Genomic DNA, 24,088 nt, shown 5'->3' on the forward strand with positions numbered 1-24,088 from the left:
CTTTTTCTTTCTCCCTTTCTTTTTCTTATAGAATTATACATATAATATTATTGTGGACATTCCATTAGAAAGTGAAACGCATCTCTAACAATATGAACAGTCATGTCAATGCCTCTTCTTCTTCTTCTGCGTTCGTGGGCCGCAACTCCCACGTTCACTCGTATGCACACGAGTGGGCCTTTACGTGTATGACCGTTTTTACCCCGCCATGTAGGCAGCCATACTCCGTTTTCGGGGGTGTGCATGCTGGGTATGTTCTTGTTTCCATAACCCACCGAACGCTGACACGGATGACAGGATCTTTAACGTGCGTATTTGATCTTCTGCTTGCATATACACACGAAGGGGGGTTCAGGCACTAAGCAGGTCTGCACATATGTTGACCTGGGAGATCGTAAAAATCTCCACCCTTTACCCACCAGGCGCCATCACCGTGATTCGAACCCGGGACCCTCAGATTGACAGTCCAACGCTTTAACCACTCGGCTATTGCGCCCGTCTGGCCAATGCTCAAGTGGTGGGAAATCAGTCATCACCATCAGTCATTTATTCTTACTACTACTGCTGCTGCTACTACTACTACAACTACTACTACTGCTACATCATCATCATTAGTCGTAGTAGTAGTAGTATTGTCGTTGCCGCTGTTGTTGTTATTATTATTATTATCATCATCATAATTGTTGTTGTTGTTATCATCATTACTAGGCCTTCTAACTACTACTACCACCGGCACCACCACTATGATGACTACTACTACTACTACTACTACTACTACTACTACATCATCATTATTATTATCATTATGTTAAAGATCATGATTGTTGTCGTTGCGTTGTTGCCATCGTTATCATCATTTCTACTACTACTACTGCTACTGCTGCTACCACCACCACCACCACCACCACTACTACTACTACATCGTCAACATCATCATCATTATTATTATTATGATCATAATGAATATGATTGTTGTAGTTTATGTTGTTGTTTTCGTTATCATCATTACTACTACTACTACTACTACTACTACTACTACTACTACTGCTACGACCACCACCACCACCACTACATTATTATTATTATTATCATTATTATCATAATGAATATGATTGTTATCGTTGCTGTTGTTGTTATCGTTATCATAATTACAACTACTACTACTGCTACGAACCCCACCACCACCACCCCACCACCACTACTACAACTACTACCACCACTACTACTACTACTACTGCTGCTGCTGCTGCTGCTGCTGCAACATCATTATCATCATTATCATTCTGTTTGCTGTCTCCGTCACCATCATCATCTTTGTCGACTGACGGCTTGAAACGGCAACACGCAGACTGGAGGATCATTTCTGCCTGACGAGACCGGTCCAAACGGTGCACCCTGGGCTGGTCCACTACGCCGAGACGAAGGATCACAAGATGCTGCCCATCAACATAGCCCACGTGGGCGCCGAGGAGTTCTTCCGACAGCTGGTGAAGGAGGCCGAGAGAGGAGGAGAAGGAGGTGGTGGTGCCGGGCCGGGCAGTGCTGGCCGGGGCGGGGGTTGTAAGGAGAGAAAGGAGCCCGTGGGCCCCGCCGCGGTCAAGTTCAACAAGATTCTGGTGCATGACGCCTGTCGCGACCTGAGCCAGCCGCGCCCCTTTTATGCCAATCTCGTGCGATGTCTCGCGCCGGGCGGGATTTTGTTGCTGCTGCATCGTCCTGGTGGTCTGTGCACGCTTCCGGTTTTCAAAGAGGCCCAGAACAGGTTTGTTGTTGTTGTTGTTTGTTGTTGTTTGTGTGTGATTGATTGTTGTTGTAGGTGTCAGTGTGTGTGATTGTGTGTGTGTGTTGGGGGGGGGGGGGAGGAGAGGGGGGGGGGGGTTGTGTGTGTGTGATTGTATGGGTTTGTGTGATGATTGTGTGGGTTTGTGTGATTGTGTGTGGGGGGGGGGGGAGGGAGGGTGCAGGAGGGGGGGGGATTGTGGGTTTGTGTGTGAGAGAGAGAGAGAGAGAGAGAGAGAGAGAGAGAGAGTGTGTGTGTGTGTGTGTGTGTGATTGTGTGTGTTTGTGTGATTGTGTGTGTGTGTGGGGGGGGGGGGGTTGTGTGTGCGTGTGTGTGTGTCCGTGTGTGTGTGTGTGTGAGAGAGAGAGAGAGTGTGTGTGTGATTGTGTGGGTTTGTGTGATTGTGTGTGTGTGTGTGTGTGTGTGTGTGTGTGTGTGTGTGTGTTTTGTGCTCAGTGTGTGTGTGTGTGTGTGTGTGTGTGTGTGTGTGTGTGTGTGTGTGTGTGTGTGTGTTTTGTGCTCAGTGTGTGTGTGTGTGTGTGTGTGATTTGTGCTTCAGTGTGTGTGTGTGTGCGCGTGCGTGTGTGTGTGTGTGTGTGTGTGTGTTCATGGTTACGGTTTATTCTGTTTATTCTGAGTTCGTGAGACCCTCAGATTGACAGTCCAACGCTTTAACCACTCGGCTATTGCGCCCGTCAGACAGACAGACAATAACAATCATCCAAGACTGACTACAGCCCCAGTACAGTAAAATCTTGACCCTCAGGGCGTCATTGCAATGATAAGTATCTTCCAGGACTCAGTCTCTCCTCAACACCCCCCCCCCCCCCCCCCATCATCCTGCCCTCACCCTGCCTCCCCCCCACCCCACCCCCTCTCTCCCCAACCCCCGCCTCCCCTCCACACACACACACCCCTCGAACACCGAAGCCTTCACAACATCAAGACCTCGAGCACTAAAAGGTGCAGGCACGGCAGTGGGACGTCCAGCTGAACTCTACCACTGCAAGATGTCGTTCTTTCATCCGCATGGAAAGCATCTAGATCTCTTTTAGGGGCGGCGAAACCCGACACTGTCGGAGATCTTTAACATCTTCTGTTTTCTTTCGGGTCAATTAAGTACGTTCTTTATTCAGTCTCACCGCTTGTTGAGTAGAAACCGTAAGCTATCATGTCACACAAGCATGCACGCACGCTCTCTCTCTCTCTCTCTCTCTCTCTCTCTCTGTCTCTCTCACACACACACACACACACACACACACACACACACCCTATCAGTCTCAAAGTGGGCCTGGAACAGACATTGCTGCTCTCAGACTCCGTCAAGAATCCAGCAGCCGGTTTCCATTCATGTAGAAAACGACCAGTACACACACACACACACACACACACACACACACACACACACACACACACACACACACACACACACACACACACACACACCCTATCAGTCTCAAAGTGATCCTGGAACAGACATTGCTGTTCTCAGACTCAAGAATCCAGCAGTCTCGGTTTCCTTTCATGTAGAAAGAATAACCGGACCAGCCGCAATTTATCACAAAACCGGCTTTTCTGTATGTAGACTGACGCTCGTGGCATCTGGACTAGGTTTTCCATGTAGCGGCGGCGTATTTTATCGAGTCATTTCAAAGAACTGAAGATAACTTTGGACCGTCGAGTCATCACAGGAGTGTTAATTGAAGACAGCCTCGGAAGGAGAGTTCCGTCTATGCATCTATACACGCCGATTGTTTCAAATTCTCTCTCTCTGTCTCTGTCTCTCTTATATATCTCTCTCTTTTCGTTCATGTCATTTTTACATCAGTGTGTGTGTAAACAGACATTCAATTTGAACGCATGTCATGATCAAGTCGTACATGACATTCCAGACCATGTGTTTGCTTATGCTTTGCCGCGCGTGCGTCTGTGTATGTGTCAGTGTCCGTCACGTCAATAGTAGTGAGTTTGTCAGTATCCAACAGATGATGTGCTGTTTGTGAGTGTGCGTCAGTGTCAGCGCATGCCGTGCACGAAACCGCAGCCAGATCCTCTAAAAAAATATAATCATGTCGTAGTGCACGTAGCGGGCTACTGATAGACCTGTAATACGTGTCAGTACAGAGGTGTGGCACTTTTGACACGCATGCATGACCCGCCAATCACTGGCGAAACATTGTATTTCTTTTTATCACAACAGATTTCTCTGCGTGAACTGAATTCGAGCTGCTCTCCCCACTGGCAGCGCCACCCATTTTTTTTTTTTTTTTTTTCCAGCGTGCAGTTTTATTTCTTTTTCCTATCAAAGTGGAATTTTCTACAGAATTTTGCCAGGAACAACCCTTTTGTTGCCGTGGGTTCTTTTACGTGCGCTGAGTGCATGCTGCACACGGGACCTCGGTTTATCGTCTCATCCGAATGACTAGCGTCCTGACCACCACTCAAAGTCTAGTAGAGCGGGAGCTGAGCCGTGATTCGAACCAGCGCCCTCAGATTCTCTCGCTTCCTAGGCGGACGCGTTACCTCGAGGCCATCACTCCACATATATGACGTACATGTCAACTGTTAAATATGCTCTTTGGGAGGAGAGAGTGGACCTGATGGGACGTCAGGAGGAGGAGGGGCTGGTGGGGGGGTGGGGGGGGGGGAGGGGGGCGGAAAGAGATGTTTTTCCATTCTACCACTGTCTGCGTATTGTTGATGGCTGTGAACTGACACTGACAAGACTCGCCGACGGACAACGACATCCCCGTTACATAAATATGCTTTTTAGGACGGGATAGAGAGAAGGGCCGGAGGTGTTTTTCCTTTCTACCACCGACTATGACTGTATTGTTGATGGCTGTGCACCGACAGACTGGCCGACAACGACATCCCCTACATGAGCATCGTCCAGGACCTTCAGAGCCTCGCTCCGCGCCTGGACGTGCAGTGGCAGCTGGAGTCCGTGCCCGTGCGCATCCGGAAGCGGAAGTGGCTGGCGATGGTGCGTGACCGCTACCCGCCCCACATGCAGCTCATGTCCTCGGCTGAGGTGTTGGGCGGACTGAGGGAGCTGTCCGAGGGCGTGCTGAAATACGAGGGAGATCAGGTGCTGTTTGTAATTTATGTCACACTTTAGGGTAATGTTCAACTTTAGAATACTAAACTCAGGGGGGCTGTTTAGACGAAAAACAAAGGGTGTCTTAGGCTCACCTCGATGCGCTGAGTTGAATGGAACCCTCAGCTAAGCTCTAGGACCACTCCTTTCCCATGAAACTGCGACAAATACACAGTAAGCTGAGTACTCCTTCTCCACCGGCACGCCATTTTGACTGCTGATCACGTGGGTCAAAATGGCTTGCAGGTGGTTGCTCTGGCTGTGATCGGCTGAGCTTACTGTGTATAAAATTGTCGCAGTTTCATGGGAAAGTAGTGGTCGTACAGCTTAGCTGAGGGTTCCATTCAACTTAGCGCATCGAGGTGAGCCTAAGACACCCTTTGTTTTTCGTCTAAACAGCCCCCCTGAGTTTAGTATTCTAAAGTTGAACATTACCTAATTTATGTCACACTTTAGCATCCAAAATTCCTGGAGCTGAATTCAGGATGCTGTAAAATCCCACTTTAGCATACCGGCTGAATTTTTTAGCTGAATTCAGGACGGCAAAGTACGACTTTACCGTCACTATTGTGTGTGTGTGTGTGTGTGTTCAAGGAGAGGGGGTGGGGGGGGGGGAACAGAAGGTGTCTCAGTGTGCGTGTTTGGGGTGTGGTGCATGCCGCATGTATGTGTGTTTGTGTGAGAATGAGAGAGATACAGACAACATGTGCGTGTGCATGGAGTGTATGTGAGGAGAATGGGTGGGAGTGGGGACGGGGGATGTATATGTATGTGTGCGCATGTGGGGTGTGGTGGTGTATGCCCATGGGTTTGTGTGTGTGTGTGTGTGTGCAGCCTTAAGATTTTTTTTTAACTCGATTTAAAACAAACATTTCCATATTCATTAATCTGTTACATATGTATAGGTTGGTGAATGGAAAAGTCATTTTCAGCATCATCAGTTGTGTTTGAAACCTTGCTCACTTAACAACCACTAAACTGGAACATTCATCTTTTTTCACTTGTACAAAGTGCAGAAAAGCATGTGGCAGTAACTTAAAGCAGTCACCTGCTAATCTGGAATACTTGATTCAAGATGTCTAGGGACGGGCGCAATAGCCGAGTGGTTAAAGCGTTGGACTGTCAGTCTGAGGGTCCCGGGTTCGAATCATGGTGACGGTGCCTGGTGGGTAAAGGGTGGAGATTTTTACGATCTCCCAGGTCAACACATGTGCAGACCTGCTAGTGCCTGAACCCCCTTTGTGTGTATATGCAAGCAGAAGATCAAATACGCACGTTAAAGATCCTGTAATCCATGTCAGCATTCGGTGGGTTATGGAAACAAGAACATACCCAGTATGCACACCCCCGAAAATGGAGTATGGCTGCCTACATGGCGGGGTGAAAACGGTCATACACGTAAAAGCCCACTCGTGTGCATACAAGTGAACGCAGAAGATGATGTCTAGGATCTTTGTGTGCAAATTTACTTATACCAGTGAGGGTTATTTTATGAATAGTTGTACATTTTTAGACTAACTTTCTCCTTATGATATGGTTTCAAGCATTGTGACATTGGTGTTGTGACATAAGATTTTACCGTTCAGGAATTGCTGTGTTCGATATGTGTTGGGTATTCTGTGTGTGCATAATTTTATAAATATATATATTGCTGTCAGTGTTGGTTGGATGTCGAAGGAGGTCATCTTTGTAAGCTTTAGTGTTTAAACGCAAGTTTTATTCGCACTTTTTGCAGAGAGCAACTAAACATGATATACGTGGAAAAGTGCTACATAATTTAATTCATTATTATTCTTCACAGGTCGAGTTTGACGATCGCCTCATGTTTGTCCGGGTCACACGCTCAAAAGAGGGAGACAATCACATGACCAGTGGCAACGCAAGTCAGCGTTCCCTGCTACACGGTCATCCTGTGACGCAGTCTGAGAGGCATCACCTCAAACTGAGCATGACACTCCCACCAGACATCAAGCCAACCATGCCTTCTACAGCATCACGCTCTGCTAACTCTTCTTTCAAGTTCTTGTGGGACTGAGGGACATTTCTGTGAAAGGCTTCTCGGCTTTACAAGACTGAATATCATATGTTCAAAGTTGTACATGTTTGCAATGGACATTGATCTCTGGAAGACCCGGTTTTGATGTCTGAAGATGATGTACATTCTATTGTAAAGTTCTTGTGCAAATTACGATTCATTTTAAAAGGGAAAATTGTTTGGATTTTGGGGGGGCGATGGCAATGGTAATTCAAAATCAGTGGGAGTTTCACTTTGGATAGCAAGATAATCAGCAGCTGCTATCAAAACATGAGGAAAGTTACAAACTATTGAGGGAACATGTTTGTGTTTTTAAAAAGAGGACATGCTTTTTTTTTATCTGCTAAAATTTTGGCTCCATGAAAATGTATCTGCATGTAAATTACTTTTCTGTGACAAAAAGAAGATAAATTCCAAACGTTCTTCATGCTATGTGTGTAAATATAAAGCATGTGAGCAACCTCGCACTTAACACTCCCCTTAACTACAGTCCTGCCATCAACTTTTGTTTCTGACAAATTGTTCCGATTCCTCTTCTTCCCAAACGTTGCTTTCAATTTGTTAATGTTGTTTGTACATATTTCTTACTGATGTGGTAGTATTTCATGTTATGTTGTCATGATTGTACAGCTTCAACAGTGTTCTACTGTGTTTGGAATATATAAACAGAATTATATCATTTGATTGAAAGCAAAATGATGCACATCTCTTGAAAAACAAACTTTGCCTGTTAGTGGAATTAGTGCAATAGTTTGTGTAAAGCTACATATTTTATGAAGAAGCTTGTATGTGTGTGCTATAAATTTCATCATTGAATTTCAAATTGAAAAGAAAACCAATAAAATCAACTGCTATCCCTAACCAAGTGGGCTAGAATTTGATTATAGTGGAGAGTGTCTCACCAAAGTTTTATTCCCATTCTCTTGGACAAAAAGGCTTTCAGACAGTTGTCAATTACAGAAAATATCATTGGGAATATAATGATCATCATTAAACCTGTCTGAGAGCACTTCAAAGATAGACGAGAACAAGGTGTGCCCAAGAATTAAGGTAGCATTTCTGTGGTTTGATGCTTGGTGCTGTCTCAACAATGTGAATATGCTGTGCTGCAATGGTAACAGCATTACAAAATAAAAAACGCTATTCGGTTTTAGTTTAGTGTGTATACATGTTTGGTTTTTTATGCTTCAGCAAAACTGCTTTTCATGGTGTGTGTGTATGAGAAGGGGTGTGAAGCTGTGTTGTAGGGGGACACTGGAGGTTCAGTATCTATCAGCTTTGATTCTGGGTCCACAAAGTTCTTGTAATTCAGACACGTATGTGACTCTTGTGATCTATTTGCAATACACAATTTTTTAAAGAAAATAATGAAAGGTGACTGCTTGGCTAAAATCTTAAAACACCATTTACAAGTCCTGAAATTAATTATAGATAAACAACGAAACCTGACGTGTACCTTAACAGGCCACTGATCAGACTTGCTAGATGGTATGCAATGCTCAGGGGGAGAGGGGTGGGGGGAAGATGTCAAAGCTGAAAAAAGGCATTTGATTTTGTGGATGGAAAATAAGTTCCATTCCTTTCCAATTAGTTTTTTTTTTCCCTTTCTTTCTCTTATTATTATTTTTTTAATTATTATATTTTTTTATTATTATTACTTTTTTTTTAAATTCTCCATTTGTTCAATGGCATCTCATTCTTTCTCATGCTTCATAACCACACACACGCATAAACAAATACACACATTTCGTTAGCACAGGGAAATGTTTTTTAATCCAACTTCACTTTTCCCCAGAAAGTCTTCAATCAGACCACATGCGACAAACATGCCCGAGTGTGAGAGGTCCTAGTCGAACAGACCGAAGCCCATGTCGTCATCAGATTCCTCAGACTCATCTTTCTTGGCCTCCTCGGCAGGGGCAGCAGCAGCTGTTGGTTCTGGAGCTGCAACAGCAACAGCTGCCGCAAACTTGGATGGATCCTTCAGGTACTCCTTTGTCTGGAGAGAGAGGGAAGAGAGAAACGAATGTCTTATTACACTTGAAAAAAGAATTCAAGAAAAATATGAAAAAGACGAAAAATGGTTACAGTGGATTTTCAGATTAAAAAAAAACGACTAGCACATGTTTGCTTTATTTTACACCAGCTATTCACCAGCAGAAAGAGCAACACTGTAACTTGTCACTGTAATAATAATAAAATAATAATTATGGGCTTTTGTAATGTGCTCTATATCCTAACCACAGGGGCCCAGAGCACAATCAATCATTAATTTTTGGGGAAAACACGGTAACAATAATCAGCACTGCATGTAATGCCAACCAAAACAATCCGCTGATCAGCCACAACTGGTTGGCCTGAACAAGTGAACACTGAATGAAGGTTTCCACCTACTGCAAAGAAACAAATTCCCCAAATTTATTTGTTTATTTTATTCTTCCCCAAATCCTGTGATGCGAACTATGCGAGGAAGGAAAACAGCTCACCTGCTCTGCCTCAGCAAAGGTGATGTCGGTTTCCACGGCGACAGCCAGCAGCCTCTTGAAGCCGTTGACGAGGGAGTGGGGGACGGAGGCCACAGTGGGGTAGTTGATGGCCAGGGACAGGGCCGCCACATTGCGCACTCCCTGTTAATTAAACACACACCTCTCGATCAGTTATTTTTAAAAATCAATTTTGAAGTAATACACTCTCCCTATCACACACACCAGTTAATTCTAAAGTAATGCGCACTCTGTCAATTAATTCTGAAGTAATACACTCTCCCTATCACACACACCAGTTAATTCTGAAGTAATGCGCACTCTGTCAAACACACCTCTCTCTTAATTTTAAAGTAATGCGCCTTCCCTGTCACACACACACACTGGTTAATTTTAAAGTAATGCACACTCTCTGTCACACACAGACACACATTAGTTAATTTTGAAGTAATGCACTCTCTGTTGTCACACACACACACACCTTAGTTAATTCTGAAGTAATGCTCCCTCTATGTCACATACACGTCAGCTTATTTTGAAGTAATGCTCCCTCAATGTCACCCACACACCTCAGTTGATTTTATGTAATGTGCACTCCCTGTCACAGAAACACCTCCAGAGGGGTTGGAGGGAGCCCAAATCTTTCATCACTGTAATGAACAAATACAAAAGAAACTCACCTCCATGAAAGTCTTTCGGATGTCATCATCAGTGATGTCCAACACTGCGGGGCTGAAGATGGTACCAGAGTCGTACACTGAAAATAAAAAATGAGGGAAAACATATATATAAACTGGAATAGTACATATTCATAAAAACAATAATAAAAATGCCTGAAAAAAGAAAACAAAGCTTTTGTCCTTTTATTAGGCTGGATCCGGCTTTGCCCCATCTGACCAGTACAGTACACCCAATGTTGAATAATTTTAAACCTGAGTAATGACTGTTTTTTAAACCTGAGTAACGACTGTTTTTTTTTTGTTTTGTGTTATGCTGGTTTCCCCCCCTTTCTTAACTTTTCTTCCTTTTTTTACAAGCATGAAATAAAACAGCACTGCTAAACAGACAAAAACACAAACAAAAACAAAACACCCAAACCATGACAGTGCGGTTTAGTCTCCACAAAGAAGTATTTCTCCACATTACTGGAGCAATATCAGAGAGCATCAATTAACCTGCAAACTATCCTGGTGACACTGAAATACAAAGCGGTCTCACGTTCAGTGTCTCCATGTACCTTATTACTGAAGGCAATAACATTCAGGCAAAAACCACCAAGCCAACCTACATAAAGCACATAATGCATCATTTCTGTGCAAAATCAACAACCAAGGGTGTCCATGAATGCTTCAGGAAATAACATCATTGGACATAATTATCTAATCCAAAAATAAAGAAATTCAGTAACTTTTTTTTTCTTTTTCTCCTCAAAGCAAAGCTGTGATCTTAACGCTAAACGCTTCCTCTGAACCGATCCTGTTCAATACTCCGAAGCGCAACAGCGGCTCCATGAACTGGGTACATGCTCACCATTCTCGATCGCCAGCCCGTAGGTGAAGGGGGAGATGTTCAACATGTTGAGGAGAGTCGACTCGGACTGCCCCACCTTCTCACCCTCCTTGATCAGGTTCACCTCATTCTGCACACACACACACACTTCACAATGTACTATACATGGCTTTCAACAGACCGTTTGTCATTACTGAACCCGGCTTTGCCCGGGAGCGTGTGCAGAACTGACACCTCCGCTGCATGTTTCAGTTTCTCAAGGAAGCATCACTGCATTCGGACAAATCCATATAAGCTACACCGTATCTGCCAGGTAGGTGCCTAACCAGCAGCATGACCCAGAGCGCTTAGGCCTTGAATGCATACATCTTTGTGTACCTATCAGAGTGGGTTTCTTGTACACAATTTTGCCGGAGGACAACACTTCAGCTGCCATGGGCTCTTTTTTTTTTTCCATGCACCAAGTGCGTGCTGCACATGAGACCTTGGCTTATCGTCTCGTCCAAATGACCGGACACTAAGTTTGATTTTCCAGTCAAACTTTGGGAAAAAGGGCGAGAGGGAATTGAACCCAGACCCCCAGTGATGGCAGGTAAGTGTCTGTGACCATTCTGCCATCTCCAGAAGGCTGTCTCACGAGGATTCAGAGTGGTGATCAAGAAAGACTGATGGGAAAGCATGCACAGTGTTGAAAGCATGCACAGTGTTGATTATCAATGTATACATGTGATAACTGGCCCAAGTTAACTATTCAGCTCAGCGTATCAGCTGTTGAACTTATCAAATGAACACTAAGCATTACCACCATACCTGCCTAAAACACACACACACAAAGCATTAAAGCAAGGGGCACTACACGCTTTACACACACACAAACAAAAGATTACCAGAGACACAACAGGTTTCACACACACACAAGCATTACAAGATACTACAGTGTTCAGAAAAGGCACAAAGTATTACAGAAACTAATTGCTTCGCACACACACACAACAAAATATAACCACACACACATGCACAAACACAACAAAGCATATAAGACACACAACAAAGCATTTCACACACACGAAACAGCATTCTACAAGAAAAGGAGCTTCTCCTCACCAGAATTTCAATGGTTCCCTTGGTGATCTTGGTGGGGATCTGCAGGGCCTGGAAGAAAGAGGTCTTCTCTGGCCCCAGGGTGGTGGACTGGGCAGGGATCTTCACATCCAGGGGAGCGATGGCACCTGCACGGGCAGGAGCTTTCACCTGTGGGGGGCAAGACAACAACCATGTGAACGTCATCATGGTAGTCCACCGTTCAATCCGCATTACCCCTCATACATTTCTTGACACTTCTCCTCCCTGAGCCCTCACTATCAATCACCTTCGTAAATGTACTGATCGTTTCGTTTTCCCTCTAGTAAACTCTAAAATCACATAGAACATTTTTTTTCAAATCTTTCTTTTTCGAAAACACATCTGACCACCCTTATAAATTGACTATTGATTTATTCTTTTTTAAGTGAACAAATTACCCTTGTAAATTTGTTCTCTCCTCCACCTCTTGTTCATCAAGCACATATTAACCATCTTTATGCAGGAATTTCCTTGAACTGAAATCCTTTTTCTCTCTTTTATTTACAACCTCCTGAACTTCATAGTGAACACATGAACAGTGTGCATATTCAGACAGCATACACACTCATCAACTTTGAGAGTTCCCAAGAAGAACCTGCAGCATAACCATGCAGAGCGTACACATACAGGACGTACACACCCAGAACACGTACATGCTTAAAAGAGTACACACACTCCTGTTTCATTCAACCCAGCCTCACCTTGTTGGCCAGAAGCAGCTCTCGCACCTCCACCAGGTCCTCACGGGTGAACACAAACCCCACGTTCTGTTTGATGCATGGCAGCAGCCTGCAACAATCAGTGGTGTCCAACAATGACTATAGGAACTCCAACTGTACCAGTCCTATCAACAGCATGTACTCTAGTGTGATAGTCGAGTCCAACAATGACTATAGGAACAGCAACTGTACCAGTCCTATCAACAGCATGTACTCTAGCGTGATAGTCGAGTCCAACAATGACTATAGGAACAGCAACTGTACCAGTCCTATCAACAGCATGTACTCTAGTGTGATAGTCGAGTCCAACATTGACTATAGGAACAGCAACTGTAACAGTCCTATCAACAGCATGTACTCTAGTGTGATAGTCGAGTCCAACAATGACTATAGGAACAGCAACTGTACCAGTCCTATCAACAGCATGTACTCTAGCGTGATAGTCGAGTCCAACAATGACTATAGGAACAGCAACTGTACCAGTCCTATCAACAGCATGTACTCTAGTGTGATAGTCGAGTCCAACATTGACTATAGGAACAGCAACTGTAACAGTCCTATCAACAGCATGTACTCTAGTGTGATAGTCGAGTCCAACAATGACTATAGGAACAGCAACTGTAACAGTCCTATCAACAGCATGTACTCTTGTGTGATGGTCAGTTGTGTCCGACTATGACTACCTGAACAGCAGAGGAGGCAACTGAAACAGTCTCATCAACAGCATGTACTCTTGTGTGATAATCGTGTCCGACTATGACTACAGGAACAGCAGAGGAGACAACTGCTGTCCAGACTATCTGGGCTATAATTTGATTATGGTGGAGTGCAACTGACATGCCCAAGGTACAACCTCCCTTTTGGTTAGGACTGCTGGTTGGGGATGGTATCCGAAGGCCAACGTGTCCCCAAGGCTGCAGCATGAAGAGCCAGTGCAATCTACCATCCCAAGTAAACAGCAACCTAATGTACTAAAAGAGATGCCAACCCCTCTTAACTCACTCAGGACATGTTTTCTCCCTTGCTTTTCCCCACAGACAGCCCATTTGTAAGGGTTTGGAAAAAAATTACAAAAAATACAAAATACTGTGTAAGAATATGAAACTTTCAGAAATGGTTTATGTGTTGAGCTATTACATATAAAAAAAAAAAATCAAATTTCTCATCTTATTTTTACAGTTTTGCCATGTGTAGAAAATACTGCCAATTTTTCACCCCGAATCACCATACCCATGTTCGCTTTCTGCATTAAGTTCGCTTTCTTCTTCGTCATCATCCACCTCTTCAATGTCCGACCCTTCAGTTTGTAGCATTTCAAGTACTTCGGCAACCCTAAAACGTTGTCGTCACTGCCTTGTTCGCTTCACAACATTCTGAGAAGAGCCCTCTTTGCTAACAGGCTGGCACGCGAGCAGACGACCGGTCAGTGACTTTGTCAGCGTGTGTGCGAGACGGGCCACACATCCCAGACTGACCAATCACACTGTTCGATTGTGGAGTGACCCAGAATAGCGCACTCTGCTTGGCTAATCACAAAATCACGTGTACAGTGCATGATGGAATTTTACTTTCGGAGATTGCTATTCCATTCCTTCGTCCGAATCCGAATACGTTTTGTGTACGAATGCGTGAGCATTCCTTCGTCCGGAGAGAGTTAAGTCTTTTTGGGGGTGGGGGAGAGTTTTTTTTTGTTTTTTTTTGAATAAACATTTTCCAAAAAATATATTGTGCTTGTCTGACCACCCCAGACAACTCATAGCACAAGATCCAGAAAGAGAAAGCTGCTCATCAATACCCACCTTTCCAGAGCAGGGTTACTGTCCAGGTGACCACGGATGGCCTTTCGCATCATGGTGTTCTTGCCCATCAGAACAACTGCAACACACACCAACACCATACACCTGTGTCACCAAAACGCAGATGACCACAACACATCTTCCCTGCTTATTTCAATCAACATACTGTTTTATGCAACACACTACCCACTTGTATTACCAAGACATCACTGAGCACACTTCTCCCTTTACCCATTTCATTTTAATACAGTATTCCATTTCAAAATGCAAAAAATAAAACAAAAAAACAACAACAATGAATTTGACAGAACATTAAAGTCTAATGGAGATTCTGTCACACTAAGAACATTAAGTCTAATGGAGATTCATGTCACACTATAAACATGTATACATAGTATGACTGAAGACAGTTTTAGCCTGACCAGTGTACCTTCCAACTCATGCATCTCGCAGTCTTCTCATTTAATCAAACCTTTTTTTTATGCCCTTTAAATAAATTTTGCTCAACCTTTAATCAAACCTTTTTTTTATACCCTTTAAATAAATTTTGCTCAACCTTCACGGGCAAACTCTGCAGCAGCAAGATGTGGTGTATAAAGTATGCACAATTTGCCCCCAAGTACATAACAATAGCCCCTCAGGGAAACTGAAAGGAGCCTCACATCTATCACCTCTCATACTCACTGGCCTTTCCACGCAGACCCTGACGGATCTGCTGCATCTGCTTGGAGCCAACATTGTCAGCGTTGACAATGAAACACTTGGGGTATTCGTCAAACAGTTGCTGCACACACACAAATAACACGTCAGTCAAATAGTGGCTGAACACTCACACATAATAAAATGACCTCTTTAAAAACCTAATTAAATTATCATTTAACTCATTCGTGGGCTATGAAAACCTGCCTGCACTAATCACAACAGAATAATCAGAAAACCCACGTTGGTCATGCAAAATACTAATCATATCCACAAACATGATTAAGATAAAATGTAAAACATCTCCAGCAAAGAGTGCCATGCTCCCTATCACCTTGAAAGTTGTCACTGACTTGATCACAAACACAAATCAAAACCATCTATTTACTAGATGTGCTTACACTGGCACAGTGGCAGAAAAGAACCTTAAACAAGTAGGCACAAAACTGCCATGATTCTTGCCGTCATTGGGATGACGTACAAGGCATGGTAACCGCGTTTAGGCACCCAGCGAAATATCCTATCCCCAACAGAGAAAGGAAAGGCAGGATCGACTGAGAGGTAGAGAAAAAAGTATGATTTGAGGGGGCAGAGTCGAATCAAGTACACAAAAGGTAATACAATCAAATCAAGCCACATGCAGCAAAACAAGGCCAAATTAACATACTTAGTGGCCAAAAAAAGCATAAGACAAGACAGAGCGTAAACCTGACAAGATGGTGTTGAAAGCCTTGGCCAAAAAAATGATTCAGCGCTTGTAGCTTTTAGAGGCGTTTGATTGGCTAAGAGCGGACCGGGCAAGATGGGTCATCTTTTCACCATTAGCCGTGTGAAATTTGGCTAAGCAGAGCAAACCGATAGGCCTAGTTTGCATCAGTTTGACATGATACAGTATATGACACCAAATTGCAGATCTTATTTCCACAAGATTTATATTCTGAATATGGGCAAACACTGAAAATCACCAGCGCTCGGAGTCTGAATTTATGCAGAGAAACACACTGTACAAATGTCATTCATTATTATCACTTCTTTTTTTTTTTTTCACTTACAGTGATCTTCAGGAAGTAGTTGGACTTCCAGGTAGCCTTGTCTTCCTTGACCATCTTTGTGAATCAGGGATAGCAGTACTGCAATTTAAAGACAAGAGCTGCAACACACAAAAAAACAAGCTTTCATTATTCAACAATCATACAAAACACAATGTACAACAATTAAAAATTTGATATGTTTGCATTTAAGCCGGTCATTTATTTTGCAGTAAACATTATCATCAGTTTATTCTAAATCAGTAAATCAAATGGTGCAGAGCTTCATTATCCAAGAGTGCTTTCAACAAAAAAAACATCACACTTGCCAGCCTCTAATCGGATAAAAAATAGTAAAAGTACTGAGTAGTATTTTCACCGAGAAAGCAAAACAGTGGCAGCTGCAGCACAAATATGTCCGCCTCATTTGTCAGTAGTGCTAGAAAACGCTCATCTTACTACAATTGAAGTCAAGCCGCGTTTCTCGATTTTTCAGAAATGTGGAAGGGCGAGGCGCCAGGGAAAAAATGAGAAGCAAAATAGAGAATACAAAACTGGGAAGTGCACCACAAATCTTTATTTTGTAGCATCTAACTTCTAAGTGAACTACTGTGGCTCGCGCCCTCCACAGGAATAAAAAAAAAAAAAACCCAACCAGATCAACTCGAGCTCTTGCTGCACAAACTCTACAACTGATGATCGCGGACATCGATCTGAATGATATAGATCTAGTATTATTATTAATTTTTTTATTTACACATATCATGAAAAGAGGTATCTTATATACACTAGAAAATCGCTGGTACTCGATGAAAAGTTGGGCACTCAGTTCAGGGGACTCGTTTTTTTTCCTCTCTCGTGAAGCGCGCACGTGTCATTCTTTCCACGCAACCCGTTCTGGCCAAGAATAATTCGAAACACTAAATATGTTTAACTTTCTTGGCATAAAATCACTACAGTGAGCTACCAAAATCCACAAATATTACTAATGTAACGTATGGAAAAGATAAATAATACCAACAAGTTAGAAAAACCTTGTGAACTTCACACCGCTCTTGTTCCCTCACCTGTCTCGTTCAATATGTCGGCGCAAGAGGAAGTTGCACATGAAAAGGTCCATGATTCCTCTTTCCGGTTTCCAATGCTTCATTTCCTTTTGCGTACTCCGCCTTATGATTGGCTGAAAAGTGTGTGTGTGTGTGTGTGTGTGTTGTTGTTGTTGTTGTTGTTGTTTCTATTCCATCGTTGTTTTGTTTTGCTTTTCTTTTTACCGGTAAATTCTTAAATTAATGAACCTAATTTTCATTTTTACCATGATCGCAGGACTGAGTAACACTCTTCACAGATACATAGGGAAAAACAACAACCCAAAAACAGTTACCATCTTAATGAAGGTGGCATTAACAGTCTCCTGGGGCAGAGCATTCCAGTCATACATTCCTACTCATACCGTAGTAATCTGAACTGAATGAAAGTTTTCTGTGCGTCTTTTGTGGAATTATTACTGTCAAAAAATTGCCGGAGAGAGAAAAACCTGTCGTATCGGGAGAAGAAAAGCTACCCCAGCACTTAAAAATTTATCACGGTTTGACAAACATGTAACAAATAATATAAACAAAGCGAATAGAATGACTGGAATAATAAAAAGAGCATTTACATTTATAGGTAAGGTTACTTTTTTTTACGACGGTTATATAAAACATTAGTTAGACCTATCATCCTAGAATATGAAAACACTGTGTGGTACCCAACGCAAATAAAGCAGTCACAAACCATATAACGGGTTCAAAGAAGAGCAACAATGCTGATCGTTAGCATAAAAGATTATTCATATCAAGAAAGATTAAACTACTTACACAACTACCATCACTTAAAGCAAGAAGAGTAAGAGGAGACTTGATACAGACGTACAAAATATTTAATGGGTTTGACGATGTAAACAAAGCATGCTTTTTTTTTTTTTTTTTTGTACTCCAATGGTAGACACTACAAGAAAGAGTACAGACAAAACATTAAGCAATATTCCAGAACAAACTTCGGAAACAGAGTAACAAGTTATTGGAACAAAGCAACAAACAATATTAAACGTGCACCTAGTATAAATACTTTTAAGAACCTCATAGATAAACATGAGTTATTGACAAAAACGAAATACGACTTTGATGGATAAAATGACTGAGCTAGTCAACGACCTGACCAAATAATAAAAAGGAGTAAAATCTGATGGGGCATAAAAAGCCAAATATGGCTAAGTTGTATATAACAACGCCCCAAATCCTGATCCTAATGTGATGTAAATCTGACAGTCGTCAAAACTATGGCGATATCGAAGCTCTGCGTCTCCTCTCTCTCTTTCTCTCTGTATATCTATTGTGCATGTTATAATTCACATGTGCGGACATGTCAACCTGTCAGGCCTATATATATATTTTCATTTACTTATTGTGCATGCAGTGAATGTGCACATGCATATATTATGCATGTTTGAGAATATATGACTTTTTACTGTTCGCTGTATCTCTCTGTCTCTGTTTTTCTATATATATGATAGTCAGTCGTGTCCGACTATGACCATCAGAACAGCAGAGGAGGCAACTGCTGTTTAATTACACACACTTAACCGTGACCCACTAGTGCAGACTCCGGCAGGGGTCTGATATTCCTGTCCTGTGTAAACCACTATCCGCCTATGCGGAGAAAACGAAAGTAGCTACGGCCAATAGTCTCCCGGAAGTAGGTAACCTCCCCTTTGTCCCCCCCCCCCCCCCGCCCCCCCCTCTCCCTCCTTCAGCACTAAGAGCCAGTGCAATTTTGCCTCCTAGTTTGAAAGTCATCGTCCTTCACAACAAACTAAGCTGTAAATGATTTCCCATTGACTGGAGAAACCATTGATAATACAGCTCTCACTTTGCTGTTGGCCCAAATGTAAACTTATGTCAATCAGTGATATAAGCCGAGTTGGGCTAACTCTCTCTCTATATATATATGAATAAATGTGTGTGTGTGTGTGTGTGTGTGTGTGTGTGTGTGTGTGTGTTTTAACATGATTTTGCAGGGTCAGCTCTCATGCTGCTGTGATTCTTTTATATGCACAAAATTCAAGCTGCAAATGGGACTTCAGCATGCTGTCTTATCTGAAAGACTAATTTCGTAGATCCCAGCTAAGACTGATGCTCATTTCTGATCAGATTTGTATTTGTATTTCTCTTTTTGTCACAACAGATTTCTGTGTATGAAATTTGGGCTGCTCTCCCCTGGAAGAGCACGTCGCTACACTACAGCACCACCGATTTTTTTTTTTTTTTTTCCTGCATGCAGCTTTATTTGTTTTTCCTGTCAAAGTGGATTTTTCTACAGAATTTTGCCAGGAACCCTTTTGTTGCCGTGGGTTCTTTTACGTGCGCTAAGTGCATGCTGCACACAGGACCTCGGTTTATTGTCTCATCTGAATGACTTTCGTCCAGACCACCACTCAAGGTCTAGTGGAGGGGGAGAAAATATCAGCGTATGAGACGCGATTCAAACCAGTGCGCTCAGATTCTCTCACGTCCTACCTCTAGGCCATCACTCCACTTAATAATATTTGTGTGTGTGCATGATCAAAGTTACACATATATCTCATGCACTTGGCAAATCAAACATCACAAGCTGATACCATTCCAAGGTAATGGATGGAAGAATGCTTGACTTTATTGACTTCATAAAATTTACAAAATGCAATCAATAGTATATTTTTAGAAGCTTGACAAATTTGAACATACAATTCAAAATCAATTACAACGAAACTGTAATAAACTTACTTGAAATCTCATTCCACATTACCAACATGTAATATGGATAAAATCAATGAATATGTGGAGATAAATTCAATTATAAATCATTGATTAAAAAAAACGTCACCCCAACTGCAACTTTCATTTTATTACAACGTCATAGTTTTCACTTCTTCAGTTATCTAACGCTTGTTCTATTAACAAAGAAACATCTTACGCTGTCATACAATTAAAAAGGCCATGAGGCTTAAAACAAGGTTTGGTTGGTCTCAAATATCAGAAAGGAAAAGAAAACCACATAAAATGTTGTTACTTGGACCACATATATGGCTGCATGTACATGCTTTGGCCAATTAACAGACACCAGTATACAAGTTAATAAAAATAATTTTTTTGAAAACATCCTTTATCTACAATCAAAGAACAAACAGAAGTAAAAAGGCCAGTACACAAATAAGTAGTAATGATTCAGACAATACAAGTTCATAGCATTTAATGTTTGGAAATCATTTCAAGGCTTCATGCAGACTTTTTCACTGCCTTTTTCAAGTTTGGGAGAAACCAAAAGTCTGCAAAAGATAAATCTGAGGCCACAAGTATTTCATTTTATTCATAATTGCTGCTTGCACCCCAGAAAAACCACACAGGGCCATGCATATTTAATTTTCAAGGCATTTAGATCATGAGTTCAAGGCCACAAGTATTCAATTTTCAAGACCTGCAGATAAATTCAAGGCCTTAATTATCTAATTTTCAAGGGCTGTGCAAAAGTTCTTTGCTAGGAGCACTTCATTTTCAAGGCCATTACAAAATAACACCAAATCAAGTCCAAGAGTGAGTAATTTTCAGGCCTGTTGATTGCATTCTCAGTGCCAGAAGTCAGTTTTCCAGGCCTGGAATGGCTTATTTTTGCAATCTACACCCCCTCCCCCCACCCTCCAGCCTACCACCAAAGTTTAAAGGCTTGAAGTAGTATATTTTCAAGGCATCTGGTTAATTTTGAAGCAGTTTCCTTCTCAAGGCCTCAATCATTCAAGTCACAACCTTGGAGTTTAAGTTCATTTCAAGATAAACAAATAATAAAAATTAAAAACAAACACAAACTGATTAAACTATTACAAATAAAGAAGAAAAAAAAAGGCAAAAGATTATGACCAACCAGCATGGCAAAGTGGTCAACATCATGGACTTATGGCTGGGCTCAAGTCTCATCAGAGGTGGACATTTTTTGGCACATGGTCGGCTCCAATCCAGGGTTTAGTGTGTAGTGGAAACTGGGAAACCACAGTCCAGCATCATATCTTTCACAGATGCATCTTTGGGCCAGTTGCTTAAACTTCCTGACCTTCTTCTTCTTCTTCTACGTTCACTCGTATGCACACAAGTGGGCTTTTACGTGTATGACCGTTTTTACCCCGCCATGTAGGCAGCCATACTCCGTTTTCGGGGGTGTGCATGCTGGGTATGTTCTTGTTTCCATAACCCACTGAATGCTGACATGGATTACAGGATCTTTAACGTGCGTATTTGATCTTTTGCTTGCGTATACACACGAAGGGGGTTCAGGCACTAGCAGGTCTGCACATATGTTGACCTGGGAGATTGTAAAAATCTCCACCCTTCACCCACCAGGCGCCGTAACCGTGATTCGAACCCGGGACCCTCAGATTGACAGTCCAATGCTTTAACCACTCGGCTATTGCGCCCGTCGAATTTCCTGACCAATATTGCAAGTGTCTGCAACTCTCAGTCCTGGCATGAAAGTTATCTGTACAACAGCCATGTCATGTTGCCACATGTCTAAATGGATCTCCATAGCAACAGCAGCAGCATCCTCATTGTCAAGTATGATGAAAAAAAACCCACTGTTGCAAGTTTTGTGCCTTTCATGCCCTGTTCTTATGGTGACATCAGGCACTCACTAAGTCTGGCTCCATGACAAAGCAATTATTATTATTATCAGTAGGGAGCTAAGCAGCGCTTAATGGACACCACTGAAGTGACTCAGCAGCGGTTTCCTCTAGCGTGTGACCTCTTTGCAACCAAACATTGATAACTCCCTGTGCACTGACAGCACTGGGACTGTGGCTGACATACCTGGTTGTAGCTGTGTCTGGGGCACTTGGGATGACGTCACTAAAAACATCAGTGGTGATGGAGCAGAAAAATGGATCTCCATAGCAACAGCAGCAGCATCCTCATTGTCAAGTATGATGAAAAAAACCCAAAAAACCCCCACTGTTGCAAGTTTTGTGCCTTTCATGCCCTGCTATTATGGTGACATCAGGCACTCACTAAGTCTGGCTCCATGACAAAGCAATTATTATTATTATTATCAGTAGGGAGCTAAGCAGCGCTTAATGGACACCATTGAAGTGACTCAGCAGCGGTTTCCTCTAGCGTGTGGCCTCTTTGCAACCAAACATTGATAACTCCCTGTGCACTGACAGCACTGGGACTGTGGCTGACATACCTGGTTGTAGCTGTGTCTGGGGCACTTGGGATGACATCACTAAAAACATCAGTGGTGATGGAGCACAAAAAAAAAACAAACCCGTACTAAAAACTAAGTTTTGTTTTAATCATCACAATGCTTCCTTTGAAAATCCCTGAATGTCTTGGACAGAATATCAGAATTTTGTTTTAATCATCACGATGCTTCCTTTGAAAATCCCTGAATGTCTTGGACAGAATATCAGAATTTTGTTTTAATCATCACGATGCTTCCTTTGAAAATCCCTGAATGTCTTGGAACAGAATATCAGAATTATCATCATCTTTCAATTGTGCAACCACTTGTAGCAGGAAGGTGTTGCTGGGAGATGATATTGTTGATTTGTGACAAGATGGGAGGCCTGGAGAGTAGTGACATGCTGTGGGTGGCAAAGTATTCACTGGGACAGTAGTAACAAGTTCTGTGTTTGACGCGTACGTTCCAGCGTTCAGAAAGGTAATTTCTTCTTCCTTCATAAATCCCAAATTGTCTGAGGTGGAACATCATCATTATCATATAAGATATTCACTGGGTCAGTGTTAAAATGTTTGCACTCGGCATGTAAATTCCAGCATTCATCTCATATCAGATGTTGAGTACTAAAGACATTGCTGCTTTTGATGAATCCATGCTAAAACATCATTTTGCCATAGTTACATACAGTTCATGCAATTTAAGAAGAAAAAAAAAGAAAGAAAAAACCCATTTGAATATTCTGGGGGAAATCATTATACAGTGTAAATAAATCATACAAGAAATGTAATTTTTTTTTATTGAATCAATCTATGTAAGATTTGTTGTTTCATTCATTTATTTTCTTTTGCCAGGGAATGATATGAATAATAGCAATCCTATCATGATTTATGGGTACAGAAAAAATGTTAGTCTGATCAAACTCTTAAAAATATTTAATCATCAATATACATCATATGAAATAACTCACTCTTTGTTAGCACAAATTTCAAAATTAGCAACAAACAGCTTAACTCAAACTCCGTAAGATTAACAAGATTCTCGCCTTAACTCTCTCCATACAAACGGCGAAAGAGGCGACATTAACATCGTTTCACCCCAATTACCATCATCAAAATATTGCAGGCGGAAGGCTCTTATACTGAAGAGGTGAATGTTGACAAAGAATACCACAATTCTGACGACGGAAGCTAAAGGTTGGGTCATTCAGACACCCACTGGACATCTGAGGGGTCTGTGTAGAGGAGAAGAGAGGACTGGCCGTACTGAGTGAGTTAAAGAAACCAAGCTTATATATTTGTGGCTAATATTAGAGTGAGAACAGCCTTTTTAAAATTGTAAACTGCACTCCTGTTCCATTAAAATCAGCGCTTTCTGTTAACTTTTCCTTCATAAAGTTGTGAAAGGCATTTAATAAAGATACATGAACGCGAGTTTGAAGGAGTGTGGAGGCTGTGAAATACTTATCGGCTTGAGGACAATTCAGTTCAGTTCAATTCAGTTCCTCAAGGAGGTGTCACTGTGTTCGGACAAATCCATACATGCTACACCACACCTGCTTCTTCTTCTTCTTCTGC

The 24,088-nt window shown here is 42.2% G+C and overlaps 2 protein-coding genes across 4 annotated transcripts in view; one reads left to right on the plus strand and one right to left on the minus strand.

Moving 5' to 3' along the window:
- The window catches only part of LOC143290834 (uncharacterized), a 17,015-nt gene extending 8,947 nt beyond the window's left edge, over positions 1-8,068 (plus strand). For both annotated transcript variants that reach the window (XM_076600367.1, XM_076600368.1), the window contains exons 3-5: positions 1,349-1,762; positions 4,637-4,871; positions 6,682-8,068. In XM_076600367.1, the coding sequence (XP_076456482.1) occupies positions 1,349-1,762; positions 4,637-4,871; positions 6,682-6,915 (883 nt within the window). In that variant the 3' untranslated portion in view covers positions 6,916-8,068. The remainder of the gene's footprint in view (positions 1-1,348; positions 1,763-4,636; positions 4,872-6,681) is intronic.
- Positions 8,069-8,660: 592 nt separating this feature from the next.
- LOC143291103 (large ribosomal subunit protein uL10-like) lies at positions 8,661-17,399 on the minus strand. Of its 2 annotated transcripts, none has more exons than XM_076600727.1 (10): positions 17,339-17,399; positions 16,296-16,393; positions 15,229-15,328; positions 14,548-14,623; positions 12,731-12,818; positions 12,012-12,158; positions 10,929-11,037; positions 10,079-10,155; positions 9,402-9,542; positions 8,661-8,914 (listed from the first exon to the last, which is right to left on the minus strand). In XM_076600727.1, the coding sequence occupies exons 2-10, from the start codon at positions 16,347-16,349 to the stop codon at positions 8,762-8,764; spliced, it is 945 nt and encodes a 314-aa protein (XP_076456842.1). In that variant the 5' UTR covers positions 16,350-16,393; positions 17,339-17,399; the 3' UTR covers positions 8,661-8,761. The 2 variants fall into 2 exon arrangements, with proteins under 2 accessions (XP_076456842.1, XP_076456843.1); XM_076600728.1 differs by having other exon boundaries at positions 17,293-17,349.
- Positions 17,400-24,088: the final 6,689 nt, after the last annotated feature.

This window comes from Babylonia areolata, chromosome 16 (genome assembly GCF_041734735.1).
Source record: "Babylonia areolata isolate BAREFJ2019XMU chromosome 16, ASM4173473v1, whole genome shotgun sequence".
Taxonomy (NCBI): Eukaryota; Metazoa; Mollusca; class Gastropoda; order Neogastropoda; family Buccinidae; genus Babylonia; species Babylonia areolata.